Source organism: Canis lupus, chromosome 24 (genome assembly GCF_048164855.1).
Source record: "Canis lupus baileyi chromosome 24, mCanLup2.hap1, whole genome shotgun sequence".
Taxonomy (NCBI): Eukaryota; Metazoa; Chordata; class Mammalia; order Carnivora; family Canidae; genus Canis; species Canis lupus.
In genome coordinates, this window is record NC_132861.1 from 7,027,265 (window position 1) to 7,049,224 (window position 21,960).

Consider the following 21,960-nt stretch of genomic DNA (forward strand, 5'->3'; position numbering starts at 1 on the left):
AGTCTCAGTTCTACTGAGATATGATTAACATATAACATTACAGTAGTTTAAGGTATACAACATAATGATTTGATATAGGCATAAATTTCAAAATGACTACCATTATAAGGTGAGTTAACATCTATCATCACTCAGGTATAAAAGCCTTTTCCTGTGATGAGAACTTGTAAGATCTACTCTCTCAGGAACTTTCAAATATACAATATTGCTAACTATAGTCAACGTGCTATACATTACATCCCCAGAACTTATCTGTCTTAGAACTAAAGTTTGTACCTTTTGACCACATTCATCCATTCACCATATTCCCCGCTTGCCACCTCTATGTTCTGTTTCTATGAGTTTGGTTCTATTTCCACATATGAAATCATATAGTATTTTTCTCTGACTTATTTCACTTAACATAATGCCCTCGGGATCCACTCATGTTGTTTGAAAGGGCTGTATTTCCTCCATTTTATGCATTTTATGGTTGAATAATATTCCATTACCTAAATACATACATAAATAAAACAACCTACATGTCTATCAACAGATGAATAAGTGAAGAAAATGTGGATACACAGGTTGTTTCCATGTCTTAGGCTAATTGTAAATAATGCTGAAATGAATATGTGGGTATGTATGTCTTTGAGATAATGCTTTTGCTTCCTCTGGATATCTACCCAGAAGAATGGCTGGATCATATGGTAGTTCTATTTTTAATTTTGTGAGGAGACTCCATACTGTTTTCCATAGTGGCTGCAACTAATTTATATTCATATCAACAGTGCACAAAAGTTCACTTTCTCTCCATATCCTTACCAACATTTGTTACCTCTTGTTATTTAAGATGATTAGCTACTGTGGTTTTGCTTTGCATTTTCCTGATGATTAGTGATGCTGAGCACCTTTTAATTCACTTATTGGCCATTTGTATGTATTCTTTGGAAAAAATGTCTTTCAGATCTTCTCTCCATGATTTTTAAATCAGATTGTTTATTTTCATCTGAGTTGCATGGATTTTTAAAATCTTTTGTGTATTAATCCCTCATCACATATGTAACTTGAAAATTTTTCTTCCAATCTATAGGTTGCCTTTTCGTGTATTTGTAGTTTTCTTTGGTCTACAGTTTAGTTTGATGTAGTCTTGATCATTTTATTTTTGCTTTTGTTGCTTTTGCTTTGAGTGTCAAATCCAAAAACTCATTGCCAAGACCAATGTCTAGGAGCTTACTGCTTATGTTTTCTTCTAAGAGTGTTGTAGTTTCAAGTCCTACATTCAAGTCTTTAATCCACTTTGAATTGACTTTGTATATAATGTAAAATAGAAGTCCAATTTCATTCTTTTGCATTCAGCTGTCCAGTTCTTCAAATACCATTTACTTTTTCTTTCTTTTATTTTTAATTTATTTTTTAATAATAAATTTATTTTTTTTGGTGTTCAATTTGCCAACATACAGAATAACACCCAATGCTCATCCCGTCAAGTGCCCTCCTCAGTGCCCGCCACCCCCACCCCCCGCCCTCCTCCCCTTCCACCACCCCTAGTTCGTTTCCCAGAGTTAGGAGTCCTCATGTTCTGTCTCCCTTTCTGATATTTCCTACCCATTTCTTCTCCCTTCCCCTCTATTCCCTTTCACTATTATTTATATTCCCCAAATGAATGAGACCATATAATGTTTGTCCTTCTCCGAATGACTTATTTCACTCAGTATAATACCCTCCAGTTCCATTACGTCAAAGCAAATGGTGGGTATTTGTCATTTCTAATGGCTGAGTAATATTCCATTGTATACATAAACCACATCTTCTTTATCCATTCATCTTTCGATGGACACCGAGGCTCCTTCCACAGTTTGGCTATTGTGGACACTGCAGCTATAAACACTGGGGTGCAGGTGTCCCGGCATTTCATTGCATCTATATCTTTGGGGTAAATCCCCAGAAGTGCAATTGCTGGGTCGTAGGGCAGGTATATTTTTAACTCTTTGAGGAACCTCCACACAGTTTTCCAGAGTGGCTGCACCATTTCACATTCCCACCTCCTGCACTGTTGGTGGTAATGTCAAATACCATTTACTGGAGAGACTATCTTTTCCCCCATTGTAGAGTCTCAGCTCCTCTGTCATAAATTAACCGACCACATATATGTGGGATTTATTCCTGGATTCTCTACTCTGTTTCATTAATCCACATCTGTTTTTATGACAGCACTATACTATTTGATTACTATAGCTTTATAATATAGTTTGACTCTCTTTTTTCCCTTTTGCTCATTTGTTTTGTCTCTTAAATTCCACATATAAGTGAAATCATATGGTATTTGTCTTTATCCAACAGACATCCTTCCTTAGCATGACACTGTCTAACTCCATCTATGCCACTGTAACTGGCAGGATGTCATTCTTTTTATGGCTGCATAATATTCCATTATATATATATAAAAAATATACCACATCTTCTTTGTTCCTTCATCTGTTGATGGACACTTGGGCCCTTAGAATCTTAGTCAAGCTTACTTCAGTCCCAGAGCAGCAGATCTCTCCCCCAGAAGACCAGTACAAACACCTGCCCATATCATGTCTCCCAACCAGTGAGTTTTGCAGAGCCTCAGTTCTGGAAGAGTTGGTGTTAGGTCTCATTTTGCACATCTAGTTAGAGCACCGCACATCTAGTTAAAAACACTGTACATCTAGTTAAAATTCACCACATTTAGGCCAGAGACTAAACAATGCCCACAGTAGGCAAGAGATTCTCTGCAGACAAAGCATAGAGGACAGAGCAGCCTAAAGGATATAGCAGCCAAGACACAACAACAGAGAGCATGTAGCATACACCAGAGACAGCCCCTGAAGTGCCAGGCCCTGAGCACTACTGACCTCTTCTCCATTAGAGGATATGGTTTGGGTATTTTGAGGTCTTTTGTGGTTGCATACAAATTTTAGGATTATTTGTTGTATTTCTGTGAAAGATGCCATTGGAATTTTGATAAGGATTGTACTCAATCTGTAGATTGCTTTGGGTAGTATGGGCATTTTAACAATATTAATTCTTCCAATCTGTTTTCACAGAATGGATACCTATTTCTTAATTTTTTCTTTTTTTTAATTTATTTTTTATTGGTGTTCAATTTACTAACATACAGAATAACCCCCAGTGCCCGTCACCCATTCACTCCCACCCCCCATTTCTTAATTTTTTCATCAATGTTTTTCAGTTTTCAGTTTATATATCTTTCATTTCCTTGGTGGAATTTATTCCTGAGTATTTTATTCTATGCAAACTTTCATTCTTTTTTCATTTTTTAACCTCTTATTTGTCATCTTTGTCTCTTGTTGCTACATTCTGCATAGTTTCATTTCTATCTTCCAGCTCGCCAATTCTTAAGTTTATTTTGTTGTTTTTTATTTTTTTTAAGTGGGCTCCACCCAACGTGAGGCCCAAACTCACAAACCTGAGATCAAGACCCTGAGATTGATAGTCAGATGCCTAACCAAGTGAGTCACCCAGGTACCCCACCAATTCTTAAGTTTTATCTAATCTGTTTAACATGATCATGGAGTTGTTAATTCTAATTGCTACCTTTTCACTTCCAGAAGTTAATTCAGATTACTTTTGAAAGCTGCACTATTTAATATTATAGTATTTCTTAAGGATTATTTATTCTACTATAGCTTTTCATTTTTGGCATATGAGAATTTACCTACTTTTGTGTGCTCAGCTATACATCTAAAAGGATTTTTGTTGTATTTTTTCCAAAATTTATACATTTTTAGTATTACAACGTGTTTCAGGATATCCTGTTATACTCATTATTTTTCTCCTCCAAGAATTCTTATTACTCATGTTTAGTCTCCTATTTTGTGTATCTTTACTTTTTCTTTCACTTTATATATTTGGTCCATGCTTTGGGAACTTCTAGTCTAGTAATTTGGACTAACTAGAAGACAAATTATGAGCTTAAAAGACAGATTATCATTTATGGTGATCTACTTGAATCTCAAATGTTCTTTTTAAAAATAAAATTCAAAGGTTCCACCCTAGCCTCCACCACTAGTTCTCCTTCAGTGAGTATATAGTTTGATGATTCTCTCTCATCTCCTGTCGCTGGCTACTGGCCTTGGATGAGTTGTTATTTTTCATTTTTATACAGCTGAGGTCATATCTCACTGTTGCAATTTTTACATGATGGGATCCCCACAGGTGTTGTACAGCAGAGGACCTTTTAAGAATACTGATCTGTAGTACAAAACTTAGCTTGCTGTGAGTCGTGGAGCATTATGTACCAGCTCCAGCTGGTACCAGTACCAGCATTATGGTACTCCAATATTCCCATACTCCCACAAGGTCAAGGACAGGTAAGATTCATCCCATCACTTCAGGTACCTCTTGCCCTTTTGGTGGTCACTTACATAGAAGATAATGTTAACATTACTCAAGAGGGAGGGGGTGCAGAGGAGAGAGAATAAGAGGCAGAGATCTTTCAGAGTAAAGTGATCCCTCAAGATTTGCTGCTTTTTATGCTTTTCCTTAGGCTTCAAACACAGTTCTTCGGCTGCTTGTCATTCCCATGGGAGAGAAAACCCCTCATCAGTTATCTTGTTTTCTCTCTTGCTACCCCAGGTACACATAGGAACTAACACTTGCCTGACGAAAGCCAAAAAGCTTAGAGTTGAGAATAGATACAAAGGAAACTTCTTTCCAACTCTCATACTCGCAGAACCTACTTCACTACAGACAACGGATTCTGTCAGTAAAACTGGACTAATTCAACTACTCCAAAAAGAAATAAACCATTAGATCGAACAACTGTCAATATATAACACGTCTATAGCCAACATTATAGACAGCAAGTTGATCCATTTACCGTTTGAATAACTTGGAGAATTTACCCAGAAGTTACAAAGTTTGAAGTTAAGACATCAGACAAATATAGTTGTTGAGAATCTTTTTTCCACAGTGAACATTAAATAACATGTTTTAATATTTGTCCAAGCTAATATTATCATAATTGTATTATAGAACAGCCATTTAGACATTTTGATAATCTTTCTGACCACTGTTAGATTCTGTTTTGAAAATAAATAACTGTAAATAGATCACTTCCTTTTTTTTTTTTTTTCCTAGATCACTTCCACATAAGAATAGTTTGGCTTCATACACCCAAGTTATTCTCATTTTTTTTTTTTTAGAGACATGAGGGGCAGAGGGATAGAGAGAACCCTAAGCCGACTCCCCAGTGAGTGCAGAGCCTGATGTAGGGCTCAATTTCATGACCCTGAGATCATGATCTGAGCTAGAATCAAGAGTTGGACGCTTAATTGACTGAGCCACCCAGGCACCCCAGGTTTCTCAAGTTTATGTAGCTTTTTATTTTGGAAATTTATAAGATTTACAGAAAAGTTAAAAAGATAGTACAGAGCGTTCTCATATATTATCCACCCAGCTTCTCCATATGTTAATATCTTATCATGATACATATGTCAAAATTAAGAAGTCAAAATAGGTACAATATTATTAACTAAATTATAGATTTTTATTCATATTTTACCAGTTTTCTCTAATGTCCTTTTTCTGTTCAGGATCCAATCCAGAATACTAACTCTCATTTAGTCATCATTATCTCCTTAAATTCCTCTCATCTATAGCAGTTTCCCAATCCTGGTTTTTCATGCCCTTCAACAGTTTTGAAGAGTACTAGTTAAGTATTTTGTAGAATATCACTCAATTTGGGGATGTATGTACCTTCTCTGGACTAGACTTGGGTTATGTGTTTTAGAAGAATACCACAGAGATGAAGTCATTTCCCATCACATCATATCAAGGACTACATGGTATCAACATGACGTATGACCTTTGATGTTAGCCTTACTCAATAGCGAATGTAATTGCTAGGTTTTACTATCCTTTGGAAGCAAGCCAGTAAGTCCATCTCACACTCAAAGAGAGGAGATTCAAGTTCCATCCTGAGGGGGGAAAAGTTGCTGCATGCATATATCATTTGGAACAGGCTTCTCAATTTTAATGATAGATATCAAATCTATCTCTAGTTCAGCTGACAATTAAAGTTTATAGATCTGGGGAACACCTGGATGGCTCAGTGGATGAGTGTCTGCCTTTAGCTCAGGTCAAGATCCCAGAGTCTTGGGATTGAGTCTCACATCAAACTCCCTGCAGGGAGCCTGCTTCTCCTTCTGCCTAGGTCTCTGCCTTTCTCTCTGTGTCTCTCATGAATAAATAAATAAAATCTTTTTTAAAAAATAAAGTGTATGGATCAAACAACTTGTATTCCAGGCACCTGACAGAAATTATAAACCTAGGCATTACAAGGGAACAACTCACCAGACTTCAGTTTACCTTTATCCATGAACCAATCTCAGATTCCCTGCCAGATAACTGCTCTATACACAAATGAGACACTGAGTTTTGGTGATATTTCATTTCTAAACAGTTTTAGAGATGATTTTCTTACATTTTTAGATATATACTCAAACCCTTTACAAATACTACCTATTTCCTCTTCCCCAATAATTATGTTTTGTTTCAAATCGTGAATAATTGATAGTAATTATTATAATAGAAACACTTATCTCACTGATCTGAATGCTACTAGTATTTCATACTTAACTTTTATATTTAAGATAAATATCATACTGAAGATATATTCCATTTTTACCAGAATTTCATGTTAAATTGTACCCATTACCTTTTTGCTAACATTTTAAATGATCACATTGTAATATATTTTGATTAACCATTTTAAATCTATTTTATCATTTATCCTTAAAATTCAGTGAGGAAGCAGTATGGTTTTATTCATTATAAAGGGTAAAAACTGAGGCTCAAGAATGTTTACAATACCATTCAGAAAATCTGTGACTAAGCCAGGATCCAAACCTATGTAGTCCAACTCAAAGGCAATGAATTACATGTATTTTACTAACCATTATCTCTATTCACCATCAAGTATTATACGCTTTGTTTTAAAGATTATATTTTACTATTAGACTTAATTTTATAATCATACGAATAGAAATCATTTGGACTTAATTCCCTTTGAAACTAAGTAGTTAAGTAAACAATTTCAGTATTATCTCAGTCCTTTAACTACATGATTCCATCAATCAAGAACTCTTCACTTTAACTAATTAGTCATTGATGTTATTCAATCCAACTCCATCAACAAAATATTTAATCAAAGATTTTTAAGTTGTTTGTTATTTTTAAGTATTTGTGTTTTTTTCTAAACAATGTTATCACTGAAAATTTGTTTTGATAGGTTAACATTCACGTAGTTAAAAAAATAAATTGATTCACATTCACCTTCATTTCCACTAACTCCCCATTAGGAGCTACTGTTCTTAATCTCTTGTTTCTTATATATGATACTAGAGTTTCTTAATATATTATAGGAATTACTATATACTTATATCCTCTTTTTATACAAAATCACACCCTGTACCTACTCATCTATACTATGTTTTTAATCATGCAACAATGTACTTGTGACATCCACATACTAAAACCTATTAGTTTTGTTTTACAACTGCATGGTATTCTATTTAATGAATGAACCATACATTATTTAACAAATCTCCTATTAATAGAAATTTACAATTTCTCCTAACTTTTACGATTATAAACAACAAAACAATGAATAACTCTGAAGAGCCATCATTTCATATGTGTACAAGCCATAAATTCCTGGGTTAAAAGGTATATGTATTTATAATTTTGACAGATATTGATCAAAATTAACACTGCACTTCAAATGGGACTACCCTAATTTATGCTCCAGTTACCAATGTGTGAGAATGCTCGCTCCCCTCATAACCAACTAATATATTGAGGTCTTACTTTAGTTTCAGATTATACTTCCCTTATTACCAGTAGGACTGCTCTTTGCAAATGTCTATACTCTGTGCATGTTCTTCTCTATGAACTGACCATTTATTCATATCCTTTTCTTCTTTTTCTACTAGGGCAAAACTTGTGGGCGACCACGGACTAGCTGGAGTAACTGAACCAAACCAGGCCCGAACTTGCGTCCCTCATTCACTCAAAAGGCTCGGGAGCCTAAAGGGTGAACAGTTGGTAAACGCTTGAGAAAGGGCTTGAGCAATGGTTCTCAGGGCTCACTTGTACGTGATCGCCCATGTAACACAATAGATACAACTTATTCTGACCTGGTCATAAATGTAAATAAGGGTCTGTGCTGTCCTTGCTGGTCTGTTTACCATATCTAATATTCCTTTGAAGTATGCACATCTGGAGCAACAAGCTTATCTATTTACCAAGGTCTTCTGGCACCTGTGAGTCTGTCTTGCATGTTGAGAAAGGGGAACTTTGGAGGGTTTCACAAACATGCTAAAGATAAACACCTTCTTAGTTTTGTTTTGCTCATACTATAAAATGTTGTAGAACCTTGAATAAAGCTGGCACTGCTTGGACATCATCCACTGTGTCCCTCCTGTCTCCATCTCTTTACTTTTATTTTCCTCATCCCCTTATCCTCAGGACCCTGATCATGTTGCTGCAGCGCGCGCAACAAAAACTATCATGTAAGATTCTTTTAATTTTCTCAGTTTGTATATTAATTATGGAAATTACAATTTATTTTTTACATTCATATTTTTGCCTGTCTTGAATTGCTTAATTATGTTTTATCCATCTATATCATGAATTTTTAAAAATTAGGGATGCCTGGGTGGCTCAGTGGTTGAGCATCTGCTGTCGGCCCAGGGTGTGATCCTGGAGTCCCAGGATCGAGTGCCACATCAGGCTCCCTCATGGGGCTTGCTTCTCTCTATGCCTGTGTCTTTGCCTCTCTCTGTGTGTCCCTCATGATTAAATAAAATCTCTTTTTTAAAAAATTAGCTTTTTAAATGAATTTCTCTGTCCTGAATCATTAATTCCTACTTTTCCGGACATTTTAAAAATACTGTTCTTCCAACTCAGGAGCATGGAATGTCTTCCCATTATTTTACATATTCTTGAATTTCTTTTATCAGTGTTATATAGTTTTCAGACTGCAGGTCTTTCACCTCTGTGGTTAAATTTATTCCTAGATATTTTATTGTTTTGGTGCAATTGTAAATGGGATTATTTTCTTAATTTCACTTTCTGCAGCTTCATTATTAGCGTGTATAGGAAAACAACAAATTTCTGTACATTGATTTTGTAATCAATAATAGAGGATAGAGTATACAACGGGAAACTAACACCTTTTTCAATAAACAGTGCTAGAAAAACTGGACAGCTACATGCTAAAGAATGAAACTGGACCACTTTATTTTACTATATATAAAAACAAAATCAAAATTGATTAAAGATCTAAATGTGAGACCTGAAGCCATAAAATTCCTAAAAGAAAGCACAGGCAATCATCTCTCTAACATCAGCCATAGCAACATTTTTCTAGATCTGTCTCCTAAGGCCAGGGAAATGAAAGCAAAAATAAACTACTGGGACTATGTCAAAATAAAAAGTTTCTGCAAAACAAAGGAAAGAATCAACAAAACTAAAAGGCAACCTTTTGTTTGTTTGTTTTGAATGGGAGAAGATATTTGCAAATGACATAGCCAATAAAGGGTTAGTATCCAAAATATATAAAGAATTGATACAACGCAACCTAAGAAAATAACCCAATTAAAATGGGTAAAAACCATAAATAGACATTTCTCTAAAGACATACAGATGGCAAACAGACACATGAAAAGATGTTCAATATCACTCATTATCATAGAAATGCAAAAATCAAAGCTACAATGAGGTTATCACCTCATACCTGTAAGATGGCTAAAATCAAAAACACAAAAAACAACTCTGGCGAGAATGTGGAGAAAACGGAACCTTCTTGCACTGTGGATGAGAATGCAACCTGGTGCAGCCACTGTGGAAAATAGCATGGAAGTTCCTCAAAAAACTAAAAACAGAACTATGCTATGATTCAGGAATTGCAGTGCTAGATATCTTCCTAAAAAATACATTAACACTAATTCAAAGTGATACATGTACCCCCTGTTTATTGTAGCATTATTTACAATAGCCAAGCTATGGAAGCAGCCCAAGGGTCCACTGACAGATGAATGGATAAAGAAGATGTATACACACACACACACACACACACACACATACACAGTGGAATATTGTTCAGCCATAAAAATAAAATCTTGTTATTTGCAGTAACATGGATGTAGCTAGAGAGTAGAAGCAAAGCAAAATGAGTCAGAGAGAGACAAATACCATATGATCTCACTCATGTGGAATTTAAGATAGAAAACAAACAAGCAAAGAAAAAAAGAGAGAGAGAAACTAAGATTCTAACTATAGCAAATAAACTGATGGTTTACAGAGGAGAGTCAGGTGAGGGGGATGGGCAAAGTAGGGGATGGGATTAAGGAGTACACTTACCATGACAAAAATAAAATAAATAAAATAAAATATAAAATAGAATAAAATATAAAATAAAATAAAATTCTGAAAAAAAATCTGCAATTTGTGTGCATTTTCTCTTTGACACAAAAATTGTCTAATAAATTTTAAATTTCTAGGTAGAAGAAACTTTGGTTTCTGATTTTGTTCCTATTTTCTAATTTTACTGTATGTTAATGAGAGAATCTTGTCTGATTTGTTTTTACATTTTAGACTTTTTCCTTGAAGTCTACTATATTATGTCAAATTTTCATAAATGTTCTATGGCGTTGAAGTTATTTTCTTTATTAACATGATACAGACTTGAAACTATATTAAACAGATTTACCTTGTTATTTATATTGCTTTCCCCCAGGATTTTTTCAAGATAGGTAAATTAAATTTGTTTTAATGTTTTATATTAATAGTAATTGTATTATTTTTCCTGTAATTTCCTTCCCATGAAAGTTTCACCCTTTAATATTATGTGTCCTTCTTTATGTTAATTTATTGCTTTTTAGCTTGACTTCTAATTTGTCTAATACTAAGATCATGATTCCTGCTTTTTTCATTTGTATGTATGTGGTATAACCCTTTAGGTATCCTTTAATTTTCAGCCTTTCCAAATCACTTTATTTTAGTATGTTTCTCTCATATAGATCTGGGTTTTATTACTGTAAACTGTTTTTTTTTTTCTTAAAATAGGTGATTTACAAAAAACTTTTACATTTATTTTTATGGCAGATATGTGGTGTGAGATATGTCATGTTATGCTTCCATCTTGTATAGATTTTTAAAGATTCCGTTATATGGATTATTGTTAGTCTTATTTGTATAGTTTTTTAATATCTTGAAAGCATGTAGTTTTGCCAAAATTATCTCTGTAATTATAAATTCAAAATCCTATGGGTGTTGCTTTATGTTTTCTTTATGGAAAATGTTGTAGAAAAGTCTCAAGCCCAACTCAAATTTCCCCGTATTGCACACTTGTGAACAAAGAATTCTTGACTTCCATTTAAATCCAAGAGTATATTTTTGTGCTGACCATTCTAGGAAAATTCTCCCTGGCACGCAGCATGACTTTTTATTATGGATGGCAAAATCTTATGTTAGGACTTCACTGATTTATAGCATTAAATATTTGTTTAATTCCATGTTCTGTTTTTCTTACTTGGGACTTATTGTTGGAACTTCTGTGCTTTCTGTATCAATCATTTTCTCTTTGATACTCCTGAACTCTTTTATTTCCATCCACACATATTATTTGCTCTGTCTTCATTTGTATCTTCTATGTATCTTACAATGCCTACCACAGAGTTTTATCTTCCTTGAGGTTTCCTCTGATTTCATTTTTGTTTAACATTTTTCAGCAGAAATAGAAAATTTCCTCCCAAGTTTTGTTAGTCTGTGATCCAACATTTCTATTATCCTACCATTTCTTCCAATTTCTTGAAATTCTACTTAGTAGTAGTCCTTCCTCAGAAGCAATTCATTTCTTACTTTTTAAACTTACAATAAAATTTCTAATCGCGATTATTACTCTCTAACATTATTTTTTCCAGTGAGTGTTATTTGCTGGTTATACTTATCTTTTCCACATTTCTATATTTTTTTCCTTAACAATTTTTAAGAGGTTGCATCTAGGGATAGAATCCTCGATTTAATTTCTCCTAACCAATTTTGTTTACTTTTAACCAAAATTAAATGAGTAGTCCTTCTCTCTTAATATTAAAAGAAAATGTGTTTCTCACTCGCAGTGTTCAATTATTTGATCAATCAACTATTTGTTTCTCATTCGCAGTGTTCAATCAACTATTTGTTCAACTATTCAATTTATGGCTCCTCATATATGCATAATTCTTTCCTACAATCCAGGTTTGGATTGTACAATTGGTTTCCTACAATCCAAATCCCTATATTTGTAATATGTCTATTCTCTCTGTCTTGACTATTGATTTGGTACCAAAATAAAAATCGTATCTTCTCTTCCAAACTACTTAGCAAGTTAGAGATGTCTTATCTGGATCTTGTGTAGTTTTCATCAATGTTATCAACTGGTATATTTAAACAACAAAAAGAAATGGCAACAGTGGGTTTCAGAGAGGAACCCCATCTAGCAATAAAAAATGATACTTTCTTGGGCTTATTTGTATAGAAAATGAATTTTAAAAAGAATAATTTTTCGCTGGACAACATAATATGAAAAGGATTCATTATAACAGCAAGTGACATTTAAAACTATCTAAATTCTGGACTTGGGGAAAAATAAATATTCTAAGATCTCTAAATCACAAAAATAATAAGCCTCAATGTTAGAAAGAATATAAATAATAAAATACTGACTTAGCATGTAAGCAGAAGAGCAGTTCTCATAATACAGTATTCCCTGTCAGGAATTTAAATCATATCCATCAGTGTTTTGTTTTATTTGATGAAATATTTTATTATATCCTTAAAATGAACAATATTTTCTTTCAGCAAATAAAAATAAACTATATTACTTAAATTGAGAATTTGTTCTATAATCTATTATTTAAAAAACTTTCTTTTATAAAACTCTTTTACAATTTTTACAACAGGAAGCTATTATTTTCTGCTGTAAGATTATTCAAGTCAAATTCCATGTTCCACTAGATACAAAACTACTAAAAATACAATTTCAACAGATATTTCCACAATTAATTATGAAAAAAATCAACTTACTTGTGACCTAAGTGCTTCAGAAAGTATCCCAGAACCTTCAGAGCTTGAACCCAAATACTTTCACTTTTAGAAGCCAATAATTTGTAGATTACTCTAAAAAATACAAAAATAAATGACCTTTTAAGCACTTACAAACATTAAGATTATAAGATCTATATACTTTACAATGAATTATAAAAATAAAAAATATAAAGTACCTCTCAGGATTTTAAATTCTTTGGAAACCGGAAAATTAGTACATTTTACTAGTATTTCTTTAAATGTGGCCTTCAAATAAATATTCAAAAGTTCAAAGCGATTCGTTGCTCATAACTGTTGCCTTCCATGTACATTGAAAAAAATATATTTTAAGATACATGCTTAGTTAGGCTGTATTTCCCCTTCTATTGAAACTGCCCCTGTCATTTTTACTTGACGACCTTTTTTTAAGAATTTATTAATTAATTTTTTACTTTTAAAGATTTTATTTATTTATTCACGAGAGACACAGAGAGAGAAGCAGAGAGAGAGGCAGAGACACAGGCAGAGAGAGAAGCAGGTTCCATGCAGGGAGACAGAGAGAGAGAGAGAGAGAGAGGCAGACATATAGGCAGAGATAGAAGCAGGCTCCATGCAGGGAGCCTGACCTGGAACTTGATCCCGAGACTCCAGGATCACGCCCTAGGCCGAAGGCTGGCGCTAAACCCCCTGAGCCACCCAGGACCCCAGGACCCTGATGACCTTTTTTTCTTGTTTATAGCTAATTGGCCCATGGAATAGATATTTGCGCAATTATTTCTTTTTCTGAGCATTTGGAGTGAGATCTGAGAAACAATATCTAGTTGGGCTTTTGGGCTGTTGAACTAGAAAATTATTTAAAACACAAACTATAAGGTAGTCTTATTTTGTTTATAGAAATGACTCTATACACAAAAGGTAGAATAAAGCAACCACATAGGAAGTAGCAGAGAAAGTAAAGTTTTTCCTTATAGCTTTCCAAATCCTTGTTCTTACCCTAACAAGATTTCTATAACAAACATATTATTCTGTTTTTACTTAAATAGGTTTTAGAAGTGTTCCTGTTACTTGGAGCAAAAAGAGTCTCTACTAACACATAATCTAAACTAACATATATAGTCATTTCAAATATAAGAACAAGGCTATATCCATTATAATTTTCATAAATATTTAAAATTTTTTATCTTGTGTCTTTTTCAAAATACAGAAGTATTTTTTTTGATAAGGTAGTAAAGGACAATAGCAACTATATTCTTTGCAACTAATTCTAGAACCCAAGATAGTTCTCTGAAGGTGATAGGGGTGACTATAAAATTAGGATGTGCTTTACTGTACTAAATTCTTTTTAAAAAATAAAGCATCATTTTATGTTTTTAAGAAGAAGTAATCTAGAATCAACAAAAAGGTTGGTATTGGAAGATACAAGTATAATTTTTATATCATTTCAGTGATATTAACTAAAGGGAACAAATAACTTAAAGTTACTGACATCTGTTTTATGTTTATCAGTGGTATATGCTACTAAAAAAGAAAATGCTATATTGTTGATATTGCTTATTTGTGTGTTACTCAAATGAGGTAAACACTAGAGCTATTCCTTTAGAAGATGATTTTTTTCCCAAAAGGCTCAAATTCCTAAATAATTATGTATCTACTTTGAAACCTATTTTCAGAATTTTTATGGACCAAGATCAGTAACGAAAAAAAAAAACAGGTATGAGAATAGGAAAGCTATACATATAAGAAAAAATATTCAGGAAATCATAGGAAGAATATTCAACAGCAAAAATAATCCTGAGAACCAAAGTAAAAGCTCACAGCCTAAAAATGGGACTATACTCAGATATGCAATCAGAAACTCCCACAGAATCCCTATTTTCTGGAAATAACTTTAAATTGTAGGGATAAGGAGTATAAAACCCACCCAGGGCTAACAGAAATTATGATTAACAACTGAAACATGAAAACATTTAGGGCCATCACTCCTCTACATGACATAGGATTTTCTTTACAACTAGACAAATGTTCCTTAACAAAGTAAGATACGAACACAGGATTGCAATACAGTATGAATGCAAAATTAACTGACAAATCAGTTAATGAATGTTTATCTGTAATATAATAAGATAGGTGAATCCTAATTCATCTGTTTGAGCTTACTATATTAAGCCAGCAAATGATCTAAATTACTTGAGACAAGTACTTACTCTTCTTCAAACATTCTCAGATATAAAAATACCACATTTTTAGCTGCTCAGTTCAACGTTGTTGTTATCACATAGTTTTTCTTAAAACCAGTTAAAATGTCATGTCATCAGAATTAAGTTCATTCTTTGTGTATAAATTACAATTAATCAGAATTTTCCCAAGAAAATATTTTATATATAACTGTTATCCTTGAATATCTTTAAGTGTTCTAATAAGCTTATTTTTTCTATATCTTTAGTCAAAGCCTATATTCTCCACATTTTTTGAAATGGAAAAACTGAAGTAGAAAATCTTCCATCTCTGTTATTGTTTTTAACACACTGGTAAAAGTAGGATATGTTTGGCATGTGTCAATCATGACCAATTGCCTCCTTGGTATCATTGTATCTAATCATTCCATTGATATTATACATTTAAATTACTATTTCAGTACCCTAAAGAGCTAACTAAATACCATTCTCCTTTGTAAGGTTGTATTTTCACTGTGTCAAAGTAATGCAGAATTTCTATCTGAATTTCTTATTAACCAATCTAAGGCTGGTACCATCCACAAGGATGATGAGGACATTTTGAATTTATTCACTTAACTTATGAGTTAATATAATAAATACAGGAGATACAAAGATCTAAGGTTAAGGATACTAATTGTTCAGCTAAATATAATTTAAGAAGAGTAAATATTACTATATTGTATGATTAGGTTGAACCATATGAAACTAACATTATTTAGTGAACAGTTAAGTATCAGCAATTTCATATAGTTTGATCTCACAGTAAGAAAATATTTGTAGTTCTTAATAATTAAATCTGCAACTAAAGTAGCAACTTCATGGATTGTAAACTCAGAGGTCACAGTGATAACTAAAACAGGACATCTAATAAAAATGATGTAATCGCTTCTCTTATCTGAAAAGGAATCCTTCAAATCTAGAATATTGTCATTTGTTTATATAAATGGCCACATAAAGGCAGCACTAATAAAACCCGTCGGCAGGTATATTATTTCCAAATTCTTTTATAACCGGTGGAAGTTCATTGCGTTGCACATAACATAACTTAGAATTCCTCTTTCTCTTCATTCCAGTAATTCAGACTTCAGAAAAATACAAAAGGAGAATCCCTAAGGGGCTAAATTATAGGTTGAAGTTCATAAGATTACTAACAAGAACTATTTTTCACTCACCTACTTAATTACTTACATCATTCTAACTGAAGTTAGTCTTCAAACTTCATTTTATCCTCTTGTTCTAATTGTGTTGCTACTGTCCTAACTCATCATCCCTAATACTGATGAATAAAATAATCTCTCTACTTATTGTGCTACCTCAACTTTATCCTCTTCAGTTCATTTTCCCACCACTGCTGACTGTAAATCTAATAAAATGGAAATCTGAGCAAATCAGTACCATTCAAAATACTTTATTTCATTACCAACCAAATAAAATCTCAACTTCTTGTGGACCTTCACTATCTAGTTCTTGAGCCTAAAATTCATAAAATAATCTTCTGCTCTCTTTTGCTGAAATATACAATGCTCTCTTGTCTTATTACAAAAAAAATTGTTCTTCACACTACTTGAAATGTCTTTACTATAGTATCAACAATTTAATTACTCTTCTTGAGACCAAGACACATTATTTATGTACTTCATAAATTTGAATATTAGATTTTTTTGTAAAGATTTTATTTATTCATGAGAGAGAGAGAGAAACAGAGAGAGAGAGAGAGAGAGAGAGAGAGACAGGCAGAGGGAGAAGCAGGCTCCACTCAATTCTGGGTCTCCAGGATCACACCCTGGGCCAAAGGTGGCACTTGGGCTGCCCTGAATATTAGAAGATTAATATTAGCTTCTCCATTTATTCCCTTCTTGTGTATAAGATTTTGCTGTATTTACTCAAAAGTTTCTAGGAGTTATTCTAGAAAGCACAACTGTACTCAATTAAATTCTACTAGTAATACTAATATTATAATCATACCTTATTCCATTTCTTTGATCAAATGCTGGTATCATTGAGGCTGGGTGTTCCGACATCAAAGCCACTAGTAACTGTAACACATCATGAATATTTTCATCCTGTATAATAAGGATTACCAATATTTTTTTAGTTAATATTTTTAGTGCTTTGCATAAAATAATTAAAATAGAAGATCCAGACCATCCTACCTCATGCATGGTAAGTAGGTAATTTAATATACTCTGAAGTTCATCTTCTTTGACCCCTCGATCCTAATTTTTAAAAAATATATATTATTTAAATCTCAAGTTAAAACTTTACAGGCAGGCATCAAAATGATCATTTTAAAAGTAAATAAGAACAATGTAAAAGTAGTGATGTTTTAATAAAATCCTTAAATATTTCATCATAGTTCATAGGCTGTATATTTTCACTTTTAAAGAAGTAAATATTTGCAAAACTGCATCTAGTCCTTTAAAGTTGCTAATATTTAATTGACCATCACTATTGAAAGTTAGTATATTTTGATAATCTAACTGTATTCATATTACTATTTTCTAGCCATTTATTCTTAAAGAATGCAAAACTTTATAGAATTAATTGGTATATAGAATTGCAGTATATTTTACCTTTATTTACCATTTTTCTTTATCTTAATCTTTTAAAAATCCTACTGTGATAAAATACATAATGTAAGTCTTCTCAAATAGGCACATAGACGATTTCCTGGAATTAAAACTTTATATGCATTGCTTATGCATATGTTCCTTGTCCATTTCCTATATCCCTTAAAATACATGATCTCAAAGAGGATTAACAAAAAGTGAAGTTTAACAACAGTTAAAGATTTACTTTAAGGATTTGAAAAGCTATTCAAAAGTTAAAGATAGTTACTTCTAACTTTATGATACTGATTTTAAATATGCCAAAAATTCTTCACCTAATATATTGTAATTCTAAATTATATAAAATTGTTTTACCTTTAGTATGAGCTGTTTGAGAAAAAGTAGCATAAATGCTCGGAGCGATATAATTTCTTTTTGTGATGGCCGGGGACCATCTAGAATAAAACAGAAAACAAAAAGAAGAAAAGGGGGAGAAAATTCATTATATTAAATAAGCTTGATGCAGTTAGGTAGGAATACTATGGAATTCTTTAAAAGTTGTATTTATTTTATGATCATATTTGTTAGTATTATAGCTATATAATTTCAATTCTATCAGAGGATTCAAACATTAATTTTCAGATTTTGGCAATTTCAAATTATTCACTAAATGTCAGATTTGGGGGAAAGAATTACTTTTTAAAAAATTATAATTCTAAAAAAATTATAATATCTTACTATCCATTCATATGTGTGTAATCATCAAGTGTTTACATAAATAATTTCTCCTACTTTTTACAATTTTCCCCCAAAATCCAAATCTCTTAACCTCTAATTCTGGCTGGTCCTGGTCACCCTCCAAGCCCTAATCGTTTCTTTGCTGCTGACCACCCTGCTGGCCCCTGCAGTCTTTTCACCCTGACCTTGAAGGTCCTGCCAGACTTAGTTGCCTCCTTGGCTCTGGCAGCATCTCCTGTTTCATTGGCCTCTGCTGCCCAGGCAGGGCTGACTGGCAACATCAAAGCTGAGAAGGTGACGGTGCACATGTAAGAACATTGTTTCATAAAGTAGAATAAGCAAATATAGAAATATATTAAGATCATGTAAGCAGATTTTTCACTGTTGATGGAAGAAAGCTCTAAAAGCTTGAAGCTACATTGAACCATGTGGTTTCAAATTGGAAAGGGAGGTATTTCTTAGATGCATGAAGAATGCCTAGAAGCAAAGCCATTCAAAGAGCATTAAGCACAATAAGAACACCCAACACCCAAATCTTGGTTTCTAAAAACCACATCCATCAAAAACAAACCAGGGCTCTTTGGAGAAATGGTTGATTCCAGGAATGGGAAAGTATAAAATAAATCACAGACATCTTGTAGCAGAGAGCAAGTACTAAAAAATTATGAACATTTGTTATAAAGACTCAAGATCTCATGTGAGATCTCAAGCCAAATCTGGACAATTTTAACATCAAATAAATAATGACACAACCCAGGGAATAGTCTCTGGGCTAAATCCATTAAACCTAAATATTTTTCATGTTTCACTGAAACAAATATATCTATGCATTTACGTACTGTCTATGGTTGTTTTTGCAACATATTGGCAGAGTTGACTACTTGCAACAGAGCCCTTAAGGCTCTCTAAGCCTAAAATATTGTGTGGCCCTTTGCAGAGACAATGTGTCAAGTATTGATATAATACTCAGAATAAAATAGAAATCTATGGAATTTATGCTGATATAAAATGAACACAAAAATAAATGGAAGAGAAAAAAACAAGTTCTTTCTAATAATAGAATTCAATCTAATAAATGTCTTAGAAATTATTGTCATTTAGTATCAATCATAGTAAAGATCAATAATGACAAGAGCTACCTATGAACTAAAACCAGTAAGAAATTTGTTGAAGAAATTTACATATTTTCATAGCGTCAATGTATTTCGCCATCAAATATTATTCCAGAAGAGAAAGAAGTAATTTTACACAACCAGACACCATATTAATCAAATGATCAAAGTCAACATCTCCAGGAGTAAGACAACTCAATGTCATGTGCCTCTTGAATAACACAATGTGAGAGAACCGGTATGATTTCTATGTGATTCCAGCCAAAAATGAAAAACCTGGCTCATCATGAACAAATATCAAGAAATTCCAAATTAAGGGACACTCTAAAAAGTAATTTGTATTCTCCAAAAATATCAAGGTAATGGAAGACAAAGAAATACTTAAACTATACTATATTGAAGAGTATTAAAGTGATAAGACAACTAAATACAATATATGATCCTCTACTGGGATTCATAGAAGAAGAAAGACCTTGTTTTCTGGAAAGAATATTATTGTAAAAGTTGGTGAAATTTATATCCAATATTTGGAGTAGATAACACTATATTAATATAATTACCTGATTTCAATGGTTGCCCTTGGTTATTTAAGATTATGCCATTTAGGAAATAAATAGTAAAATATTTAAGGTAATAAGGTATTATATCTACAATTTATTCTCTATTGATTCAAAAAAATTTCTGCATGTATGTGTATGTATGATTATATTTACACAAAAATGGAGAATGAAAAAGTCTTTGGTAAAATATAAAACATTGGAAAACATGCTGAGGTTTATGATAATTCTTTGTGTAACTCTTGCAACTTTCTGTAAATTAGAAATTAGTTTCGTGAAGCAGAAATGAATATATATGAATATATGATGTGTCTGGGGTAGAGAAAACTATCAGAGTGTTGTGTTTGGGAAGGGCTCTGAGTCACACAGACGTGATTCAAATTTTAGTTCTGTTACTTTGTACCAACTTTGTTTCCTAGCCTACAAAATAACAGTGATACTGACAACACAGTTATATATAGATATGGCCAGATGTGTATGTGTAAACATGCCCATGCATATACAATTACATTACATATAAATGATTAAATAAAATTAACAGGATGCTAGTGTACATTCAAACTCAGGGTGAACATTCAGTAATTTAGGCATTATCAAGACTAAAAGCAACAGAAAAAGCCATAAAAGACAGAATAATACACCATATTGCAAATAACACAATTTCTAAAGTCCTATCAATAAATGACATAACATAAGCTAATGAATACAAAATAGCAAAATGTTGTTTTCCCTTATTAACAAGATTTTTATAAAACAATAATTTTCAATGCTACTTTTAGTATGCTGAGAAAAGCATTCTAACATACTACACAGTACTTACTCTCAGTAATTTTAAATCAATAATGGAAGTAAATAATATATACAAAGGAATAGATCACTGCATTATTTTTAGAATCAAAATTTTAGAAACATGTAAATGGTACATTCCTTTAGATTATTATGTAGAATCAACAATAAAACAGGAAAAAGAATCATGGAAATCTTAACTCTGTAAAGAGTTTAAATATTCCACACATTTAACACAATGAAAAACAGTGGAAGAACACACACCAAACTTATATTCCTGGGGTTGGGTTAATATCATTTTATTTTCTATGATGAGTAAGTATGCATTTTTATTTATATAATTATATATATAGCCAACTTTCCTAATATATGTATGCATAGATACATATATCTATATCTATATATAGATATAGATATATGTATCTTAAGATTTTATTTATCTTACTTTAGAGAGAGAGCGCACATACACTACAAGCTGGGAGAGGAACACAGGGAGGAGAGAATCCCAAGCAGATTCTGCATTGAGCAGGGAGCCAGACTTGGGGCCCAATCTCAGGACCCCAAGACCACAACCTGAGCTGAAACCAGAGTCTGACACTCAATCCACTGAGCCACCCAGGCATTCTGGCAATATTTCTTTAAACAACACAATGAAGAATTACATTAGTTTCTTCTATACTTAAAATAAACGGTGAAGTCTGGGGAAATAATATAAAGAAAGGGAACTATCTCAAAGTGTTGAAACAACTATAATAGAATACACTGGTCATGATCAATTTCATCGGATTTTAATATTATGAATATATTTTCCTGAGTCACAACAAGCATACAGACTAAAAGGCAGAATATTATTTTTTACCTGCATTTATTCCAACGATACTTTATATTGTAAAAGTATAAATTT

At 32.7% G+C, this 21,960-nt stretch overlaps 1 protein-coding gene across 12 annotated transcripts in view; it reads right to left on the minus strand.

Annotated features, from left to right (window-relative positions):
- The window catches only part of NBEA (neurobeachin), a 674,173-nt gene that overhangs the window by 500,999 nt on the left and 151,214 nt on the right, over positions 1-21,960 (minus strand). For all 12 annotated transcript variants that reach the window (XM_072795453.1, XM_072795459.1, XM_072795454.1 and 9 more), the window contains 4 exons: positions 18,239-18,318; positions 17,468-17,530; positions 17,280-17,377; positions 13,099-13,191 (listed from right to left, as the gene is read on the minus strand). In XM_072795453.1, coding sequence (XP_072651554.1) covers positions 13,099-13,191; positions 17,280-17,377; positions 17,468-17,530; positions 18,239-18,318 — 334 coding nt within the window. The remainder of the gene's footprint in view (positions 1-13,098; positions 13,192-17,279; positions 17,378-17,467; positions 17,531-18,238; positions 18,319-21,960) is intronic.